General features: G+C 39.1%; 1 protein-coding gene across 1 annotated transcript in view; it reads right to left on the minus strand.

Annotated features, from left to right (window-relative positions):
- LOC127659807 (capping protein-inhibiting regulator of actin dynamics-like) overlaps positions 1–9165 on the minus strand; it is a 36240-nt gene extending 27075 nt beyond the window's left edge. The window contains 2 exon segments of the mRNA XM_052149758.1: positions 5952–6002; positions 8931–9165. Coding sequence (XP_052005718.1) covers positions 5952–5995 — 44 coding nt within the window. The 5' untranslated portion in view covers positions 5996–6002; positions 8931–9165.
- Positions 9166–10170: the final 1005 nt, after the last annotated feature.

Genomic DNA, 10170 nt, shown 5'->3' on the forward strand with positions numbered 1-10170 from the left:
TGGTGGCAGTGGCGTAGTGGCTAAAGCACAGGGCTGTGAATCAGAAAGGTCGCTGGTTCGAACACCATGGCCACCACCATTGTGCCCTTGAGCAAGGCACTTAACTCCAGGTTGCTCAGGGGGGATTGTCCCTGTAATAAGTGCACTGTAAGTCGCATCTGCCAAATGCATAAATGTAAATGTAAATGTATTTGCTACCGTCATGCCATTTCTTATCACATATATGGGGATGACACACAGTTATATCTACCTTTGATATTTGGGAATAATCGGTCTCTGAAGTCCCTTATGGACTGTTAGGAATATATTAAAAGTTGGTTATCTAACAATTTTCAACAATTTAATGATATTGAGTCAGAAGTTATTATATGTGGTTCACCAAACTATACAGAGAAGAAAACCAGTACGAGAAAACACAGTGCGAGAAATCTAGGTGCTATCATTTATTCAACCCTTAGCTTTGATAAACAGATACATTCTGTTGTACAAGGCAGCTTATAGAATGATTTCTAGGCTAAAACCCATCTTTAGTTTCAAAGATTTAGAGACAGTAGTTAATGTTTTTTATACTTCCAGGCTGGACTATAGCAACTTTCTTTATGTGGGACACTGTATGCGGCAACTGTCCTGCCAGCAGCTTGTACAGAATGTTGCAACCATGCTACTGACATTAAATAAGGGAGCTTATTACCCTTGTGTTTTCAACTCTTCATTGGCTGCCAGTTCAGTACAGAATTGAGTTCAAGATTTGTTTTTATTTTTATTTTTTTAAAAGCACTACACAATTGGTCTCCACAGTATTACATTGCAGATCTCCTAAGCCATTATACTTCTAGGCCACTGATATCTACAAACCAGAATCAAAGGGTAATCGAGCATTCTTCCCCTTTATATTAGTTCAGCCTGTCTATAGAGAGTTTTAAGTCTCAGCTAAAAACACATCATTTTACATTGGCATTTGAATCGGGGGAATCCTGAGTATTGGAGATACCTGCTCTGACATTGATCTCATCTTGTATATGCAGCTTTATATTAGAGTTTATAATGATTTAAAATATAGTGTGTATGTGTGTTGATGATGTTTGTTAATTTACCATTTTTAAATTTCTAAATTGTGAAGCACTTGTTTTTAAATGTTCTATATAAATAAAATTTAATTGAGTGGACTTCTAAGATTCATTGTACAGTATATACACAAGAAAAAAGGCCTTGCAGGCTATAGTCTTATATCTTGACGACAAATGTTGCGCACGATGACTTCACATCAAAACATTCTCTGAACAAAAACAAATGCTCTCATCCATTATATCTGTTAATCAAATACTAAATAGTTAATAATACTTCATTCTTAATAATCCACAATTAAATGAAGACTATTTAGGCCTGTCTTTATTTGCTTGACTACTGTAATGTCTACACTTAAAATAGAGGCTTTGTAACACCCAAGGACACACAGGAGGTGTCACTGATAAGCTGATGCTGACTTATATAGATTACGCCACTGAAGTCAACTCACTCCAACGGACCCACCGTATCTGAATTTCCAGACGTGTTTATACTAGCAGCTCAAACCAGTTTCCTGATCAGCTGAGTGTTCAGGGTTTGTCCTGACATTAATGGTCATGAGTAACTGTAGTCTTATCCTGGATCAGACTCTCCTCTGGAACACAGCCAGCTCAGGGGGAAACTCTTAAACAGTATTTGTGACAGGTGGCTGCAGCTCCAGACTGAAAAAATTAGGATGTGGAGGCAATTTGCAGTCTAGTTTGACATGCACAGGCAGTCAAGCACTCGACAGGGATTATTCCAATTTAAGAAAGGCAGGATGTATGATTGCATGAGCAGTTTGTTTTTCATTTGATAACCAGAGGAACAGATGTGCTAGTTGTCTAAGAACTGACTAGTCGATTAGTGGGGTTGACTACTAACATTCATATCTTTAGTGGTGGTGGTTTTAATGGGAAACGCAATTCTCAAATTAATTAAAGAGACGCAACTTCTTAGAGAGTTTTTTTGTGTGATGATAGCTTGCTGTGCTTAACAATTAATCACAGTCAGCACAGTAAAACCTCTGTTGGTCCATACAATGCAAGTGAATGGTGACCAGACTTTCCAAGCTACAAGGCAGCATAAAAGTAATCCATATGACTCCAGTGGTTAAATATATGTCTTGTGAAGTTTTAGAATTGGTGTGGGTGAGAAATAGATCAATATTTAAGTCATTGTTTACTATAAATCTCCACTTTCACTTTCAGAATTTGAAAGTGGAGATTTATAGTAAAAAAGGATTGAAATATTGATCTGTTTCTCACCCAAAGTTATATTTTTACTTTCATTTGAGTACATCAACGTGATTGGCTAGGGAGAGAATAACGTGATTGGCTAGGGAGTTGCCTCCGCATCTGAGACTGTCAACCCGTGCATTTTATCACGTGGCTTGTTCAACGCATTACCGCGATGACATAGCATGTGTGGAGGCTTCATGCTATTCTACACGGCATCCACGCACAAACGACCATGTGCCTCACCGAGAGCGAACCACATTATGGTAACCACGAGGAGGTTACCCCATGTGATTCTACCCTCCCTAGCAACCAGGCCAATTTGGTTGCTTAGGAGATCTGGCTAGTCACTCAGCATGTCAGCATCTTTACTCACTGAGCTACCCAGGCCCTCTGAATGAGGAAAATTTTTAAACATTTACACCCCAAAGTGAAAATTCTGTCATCACTTACTCACCCTCATGTTGTTCCAAACCTGTATGACTTTCTTTCTTCCATGGAACACAAAAGTAGTCTCAGCCACCATTCACGGTCACTGTATGAAAAAAAAAATAAATAATTTGGAATGAAAGTGAATGGTAACTGAGACAAACCTTCAACCAAACATCTCTGTGTTTCACAGAAGAAACATATGTCATGAGGGTGTATAAATTATGACTAAACTAGCCCTTTAACAGAGACACGATTTGCGATTTCTTAAACACTGGTAATGGTTAAAATGGTTTAGATGGGTTTAGATTTCTTCTAATGGTTAGAGAGGCTGGTGTAACATCAGAGCACATGGATGACCTCTTCTCAAGTCATCAGACAACAGTCATTCATTTCCTTTGTCTACCTCAGGGGAAGTGCATATGAAGTCTGCTCCACAGATTCACAGAGGACTGATTCACTGATAGCTAATATTGCCTTGTGAAAGAACAAGACAATAAAAACGTCAGATAAAAAGAACCGCATTGACTAAAACATAAAACAGTACTTAAGCCACTGATGAATTGGATGTCTAGTGAAATAGAGAAAACTAAAAATATACTCATACACACTGTCATTGTCTTGCATCTGTCTAGTTATTGTGCTACATCTGGAAAGCTCATTTGATAAAGCTGTGGTTTGAATAAAGCAATAAGCCATTCAAGTTCATACATTACACTGATTTTAGCACAGTTAAGGGGTGTTCTAAAGTACAACCTTGGTAAAATGACTATTAACACACAATCTCAAATGGTTTATTGCTTTTTAATGCTTTTTTTAGAGACAAAAGCATTTATTTTTTAAGCACAGAAACCCTTTAACCCCCTTGATGTGAGCTTTGTGTGACCTGTAACAAACCCTAGATGGAAGACCACATGGCATTGTACACTCAGCTGCCCTTGTGTCCACACCTCTCCCGAAACTGACAAAATGGGGTCACAAAGAAAACAAACTTACTAAAAGTACTGTGGTGTAAAAAAAAAGTACATGGTTCTTTGATATTCCCCATGGTACTGAATAATTAACATAGTCATGTATTAAGGTATTTACTCCAAGGTAACTTCATAAAATATAATAGTACAAAAAACTACAGTATGGGATTAGTGTAACTGGTGTACTTTTTTATTAGTACTTTGTTAGTAATTTTAAAGCACTAAACATGTCACATTTTGCCCAAGAGTTTGCGTTAGCAGGGAAGTACAATTTTCTGACCATCAAAATGTTCTAATGTCCAACAAATAAAAAAACATTGTCAGACACAATGTCTGGTGAAAATATTAACACGAAGCTTCAGCAACCCCTTTAGTTGATGTCACAAATGTACAGAGTGATGTCATCCCAAGGATGACAGCGCTTTGCTGCCACGAAAGTTTAAACTTTTTCAACACCTTGCGAAGTCTTAATCAGCAATTAAAGTGGGTTGTCTCCCGCACACTCGCAAAAGCAGTCTGCCTTATTTCAGTCTCACATGCCTGCAGTGAGAAGCTTCTCACTTCAGAATTGCACTAAACCATCCTTGCGTTGCCGACTCCTGGCTAAGGACACCAGGCTTATATGCATCTTAAGCTTTAGAGAAACGCTAAACACATTTGACTTAACGTCGAATTAAGGGGTGGGATATACTAGGCAGCAAGTGAACAGTCAGTTCTTGAATTTCATGAGTTGGAAGCAGGAAAAATGGGCAAGCGGAAGTATCTGAGAGACTTTGACAAGGGCCAAATTGTGATGGCTAGACAATTGGGTCAGAGCATCTCCAAAATGGCTGGTCTTGTGGGGTGTTCCCGGTATGCAGTGGTTAGTACCTACCAAAAGTGGTCCAAGGATGGACAACCGGTGACAAGGTCATGGATGCCCAAGGCTCATTGATGCGCATGGGGAGCGAAGGCTAGACAAACTGGACCAATCCCACCGAAGAGCTGCTGTAGCACAAATTGCTGAAAGACTTAATGCCGGCCATGATAGAAAGGTGTCAGAACACACAGTGCATCGCAGCTTGCTGCGTATGGGACTGCATAGCTGCAGACCGGTCAAAGTCCCCATGCTGGCTTGTCAACCGCCAAAAGTATCTACAATGGGCATGTGAGAACTGGATCTTGGAGCAATGGAAGAAGGTGGCTTGGTCTGAAGAATCAAGTTTCCTTTTAGATCATGTGGATTGCTGGGTGCGTGTGCGTCATTTACCTGGGGAAGAGATGACAGCAGGATGCACTATGGGAAGAAGGCAGGCTGGCAGAGACAGTGTGATGCTCTGGGCAATGTTCTGCTGGGAAACCTTGGGTCCTGGCATTCATGTGGATGTTACTTTGACAGGTACCACCTACATAAAGATTGTTGCAGACCACGTGCACCCCTTCAGGGCAAAGGTATTCCCTGACGGCAGTGGGCTCTTTTAGCAGGATAATCCGCCCTGCCACAATGCAAACCTTTTTCAGGAATGTTTGAGGAACATGACAAGGAGTTCAAGGTGTTGACTTGGCCTCAAAAAATTCCTCAGATCTCAATCCCATTGAGCATCTATGGGATGTGCTGGACCAACAAGTCTGATCCATGGAGGCCCCACCTCGCACTTAAAGGACTAAAAGTATCTGCTGCTAACGTCTTGGTGCCAGATACCACAGGACACCTTCAGAGGTTGTTTCTTATCGGAAACTCTGTTTTGACCCTGGTTCAATTTTTTGCAACAAAACAGACACATAGACACACACATTAAATAATATTTTAATTTTAAAAGGGATAATTGACCCAAGAATTAAAATGTTGCCATCTTTTACTCATCTGCACAAGAATGGATTTGATAACTATGGTCGAGATTTGATCTGTTACTCACACAAAGCTATTGTATGGCTTCAGAGGATTTGGAATATAGAGCACAATTTGTATGGATATTTATGGTGCTTTTTTGTCCTTTTTTGGCAACAATGTGAATCACTGGACAGAACTGCTTGGATTTGACAGCTTGGACATTTTTACAAAATTTGTGTTCCACAGAAGAAAGACATGTCGGTTTGGACCAGCATGAGGGTGGGTAAATAATGACAGAATTATCATTTAATTTTGTTTTCAAGTCGAACCAAAGTACATGACCTTTTTCTCAAGTGCCTCTGATGTATAAAAACCCCCTCCTTATCATCACCCAGTGCGTGACTATGATAGCAGAGAGCTCTGAAACCTTTGCTGCTCTACAGAGACTAATGGACTGACCTTGGACTGCCTCCAGAGTTCTGTGATGACGTCCGACGTTTCATGTCTTAACTTTTGGACACGAGGAAGGGAGGAATAAGAAAGAGTGAGAGTTAGTGAGGACAGGATGCATTCAAGCAGAAGATATAAGCAAGCACGCTAGCTGTGTTAGCTTCAAACATTGTGTTTTTAGAAAAACAAGTGATAAAAGACAAAGGTAGCTCATAAACAAGTGATTGTTATATATTCCTATGCATATTGCACACATCATGCCTTTGTTACACCATGTCCTAACCAGGTGTGAGGATCTCCATAAGTAAGCAATTTATCTGTTGGCAGAGACTTCAGAGTGAAAGGGAAAACATTAAAACTACCACGGTACTACCATAAAATTCTTGAATTACATTAGAGTACCATGTAAAAACAACGGTACATGACTTTCAGGACCATGGTATATATCAAAGCACTATGGTATTACCAACTAATACCATAACTGTGCCATAGTACCACCACAGAACTTTTTTGTAAGGGAATGTTGTGTGACCTATCACAATAACAGCCAATCAGAAGATATGTGATATATGAGATCAATAGACCAATGAGATTTCAAAGTGGGCAACAAATTGATCATGCTGCTTGTCAGCGCGCCTGATTAGGACAAACGATAGATTAACATAGAGGGAGTTCTCTTTAATCACGTTGGATTTGTACACAATGGGAGTTAGAAGTTAGGCACTTGTGAGAACACTTCTAAATCATAATGACAAATGGGACATTCTACAATCTTGTGGACTTTACAGACAAGCACAATTAAAGGCACTGTTTGGGACAGGGATGACAGTTGTGTACCAGGGTTTCAATTAAAACCCATTTCCAGTGGACAAAAAAATTAGGAAAATATCTGTTGTGAAACTGTTGTGTCCAAGGAATATTCCGGGTTCAATACAAATATATAGCACTTATATAGAGCTTTTTTTAACCTTAATGGTTTTCAAAGCTCATTCACCCATTCACACACATATTCACACACTAATGACGGCAGAGCTGCCATGCAAGGCGCTAGCATGCCATTGGGAGCCACTTGGGGTTCAGTATCTTCCCCAAGGACACTTCGGCACGTGGAATCATGTGGGCCGGGAATTGAACCGCCAAACCCTGCGATTAGTGGCCAACCCGCTCTACCATCTGAGCCACAGCCACCCCATAGTTATGCTAAATAGACAGCATTTGAGGCATAGGCTAATCCGTGAATGTTAAAATACTCACTGTTTCAAACATGTTAACATGTTTTTAGTTTGATAAAAATCACTTACTAACCTTTTCGGTGGTAACAACTTTTTTTGGTGGTTACATTTTCTCCCAAACAGATGAGGTTAAAGTTAACACTCTATTGAGTTTTAATTCAACAAAACAATAACTTCCCTATTCTAAACCTTAAACAATTGTGTCACAAAAAGCAAATGTGACATGAAAAATGCAATTGCTGCAGCAACCACTTAGTGACACTCTCCCATGTTCTTCGGGAATAGTATCCCGGTCCTTTGCAATGCTCTATCAGTTAAGCTACTGCGCAACTTATTTGCCTAGGAATATGCTTTTAAATGTAGATAATTATGTACTGCAAACATTAAAATGTATCGCCTTAAAAGTCATGCACTTTAGTAAAATGTTTTGATGTCATATGATAGCATTGTGTGAGGAATAGTGCAGAAAGTACATTTTTATGAACTGATAATCTGCCTCTAGTGTTCATTTCACTAGGAAACTGCCTTGATGCAACAAGCCACGTTGTTCTAAACTTCAACCAATTAGAAACAAATTTGACTATGGATGAGCTAATAGAATAAGGACAGTATACTGGCTTTCTGATACAAGATGATTAATTATTGGAGAATCCATAAGTAAACTACAGTTGAACAGCATGCTTAAAACATTTTATAGAGCAAGTTCATTAACTTAATTTAATAAGTGACTCATTTGCCAGTTAATGGCCAACAAAGGCTCTCACTAATTTAAGACATCTTCTTTGATTGTGTGAGTCTAAAAGATAGCAGTAGTCTGCTAAAAACAACAGTTCCTGCACAAGATAATGAGAAACTATGAAGAGTTTAGCCTGTTGACACCAAAACACGAAGTTCAGAAAATGCACTGGGATCAAAAGTGAGAGGGGTCAGAACATTAACATTTGGACTCGTATTTCATGAGAAGATCCTGGCCAAAGTAGATACACTTATAAAAACATGTGAATCACTGTAGATACAAACTGAGCTATAACCACAAAGACTATAAATGGTGTGAAAGTGGAGGTAAGTCAAAATGTAAGAATGAGCGTTAGCTCCCATCAACACTTCGAAGGTTTAAAAAACCTGTAGGGCATGTTTCTATGCAAAGTCACTTTTTACATTTATGCTCTGCATATGTAGCAAAAACTCTCTAATATTACATTCTTCTCTTGGGAAGACTAAACTATCAGTATGAGCAATGATAAATGGAAAACTCTGAAAATAAATAATACACAAAACATTCTCTCTTCTAAGCTCATGATGAATCTGGATGAGCACCAATGGTAAACAACATGATCTTGGAATTCCAGCCAGTGATGATAAGTAGGGACTTGTTGGACATGTCATGAGACCACTAGATAGAAGAGCTTTTAAAAAGACCCTAATTGAACAATTTAATCCAAGAAGCTATTGTAGAACAGTTCTAATGGAGTTAGAACTGGAACAATCATGTTATAGTAAAAAAGACAGGTTTGGCCACATCATCATCATCAAGTGGAGCATTTATTCATATTAAAAGAATAATTTTCAGTGCTCCACTAATAAATAATCTCCAATGTACTTAGTAAACATTTTTTGTCTTCCACCATGTCAACTGAAACTGAGGGCAAGCATGTTAACAAGAGATAAGCGTTATCAAATTGCCAAAACCTTTTCTACGCGACACTTTGGACATTTAAATTACCAAAAGTTCCATGAACAAAAGGCTCCAACTTACGTCTTTTCCCCAAAGCAGTTGCAAATTCGAGCCATGGTGTCAAAGTTCACCCAAAAAAGCAATGTTTCCTCAGTGCATCATTTGTAAGAATATCTTCAAGGCCAAAACTGAATCTTCAAAACTCAAATCATCAATATCTCCTTTCTCATCATGCAGATGTGTTCATAAAAGACAAGAAGCTTGTGAGAATGTGTATCCTTCATAGAGAAGATTAATGTGTGCTGCTCCAGTACACTGTCTCTTTTGGACTGAGCACGCTCTCTGCCTCCTTTTGCCTCAGAATCTCCACCTCCCTTCCCTCTCCAACCCCCATCACCTAATCCACAGATTCAAATATTGTCTCACCCAAGCAGCTTTACTTTCATCACAGGCAGGTGTTTTTTGATAATTAGACGGGGTAGTTCCCTGAGGAGATAGCAATGTCTGGGGGGCACATTCTGTGCCATGAAGGGAGTTGAAAATACTGGTTGAATTAATCAATGGTGACATTTTGATCGAATATGTTGCAATAAATTATGAGATACTCAGTAATCAGAGTAGCTGAAAATGACAGTTTGTCAATTTCTGTTCATAATGATTTGGAATTAAATAATTTCGCTTAGCTAGAAGTGAACATTGGTGCTGGACCAAAGTGTTGGCTCATGCGTGTAAATACAAATATTTTTTTTATTTTAAGATGAGGATGGCTCTTGAAGAGTCAAGCTTCAGGTTCCAGGCTACAAAACGACGGATCTCGCAAATCTGGATCCAACTCTAACGGAAGTGACTGGAACTTCTACTGCCTGGACCTTCTTCATTTGCCCTATTTTCTTTAGAAAATATGTTGTGCACACAACCACAAACCATAAGTCTCTACTACACACAAACTTTTTGCCTCCCTGCCAGTTTTGAATATTTTCCTTCACCCTCAGGCAAATCGTGTAGGAGTATCCGGCAAAAGTGTAAACAAAGCTCTGCGCCTGCCAATTCTTTTTCTTGAACAAAAACAATGGGAAAGTCTGATTTTGAAAAAAAAAAAGAAAATAGGATCTCTCTCTCTCTCTCTCTCTGAGCAATAGGACATTTTTAAAGGGGGTGGACGATTCTTCCTTCATATTAAATTGGTTAGACTAATATAGGAAGACATAAGCAACAGACATGAACTTAACACTTTCAAATCTCATTACGTTTACCCCAGACAGAGAGCATACCTGAATTTCAGTGCACATACTACAGGCCTCTTTCTGAAAGCTTGGAGGAA

Source organism: Xyrauchen texanus, chromosome 19 (assembly GCF_025860055.1).
Source record: "Xyrauchen texanus isolate HMW12.3.18 chromosome 19, RBS_HiC_50CHRs, whole genome shotgun sequence".
NCBI lineage: Eukaryota > Metazoa > Chordata > Actinopteri > Cypriniformes > Catostomidae > Xyrauchen > Xyrauchen texanus.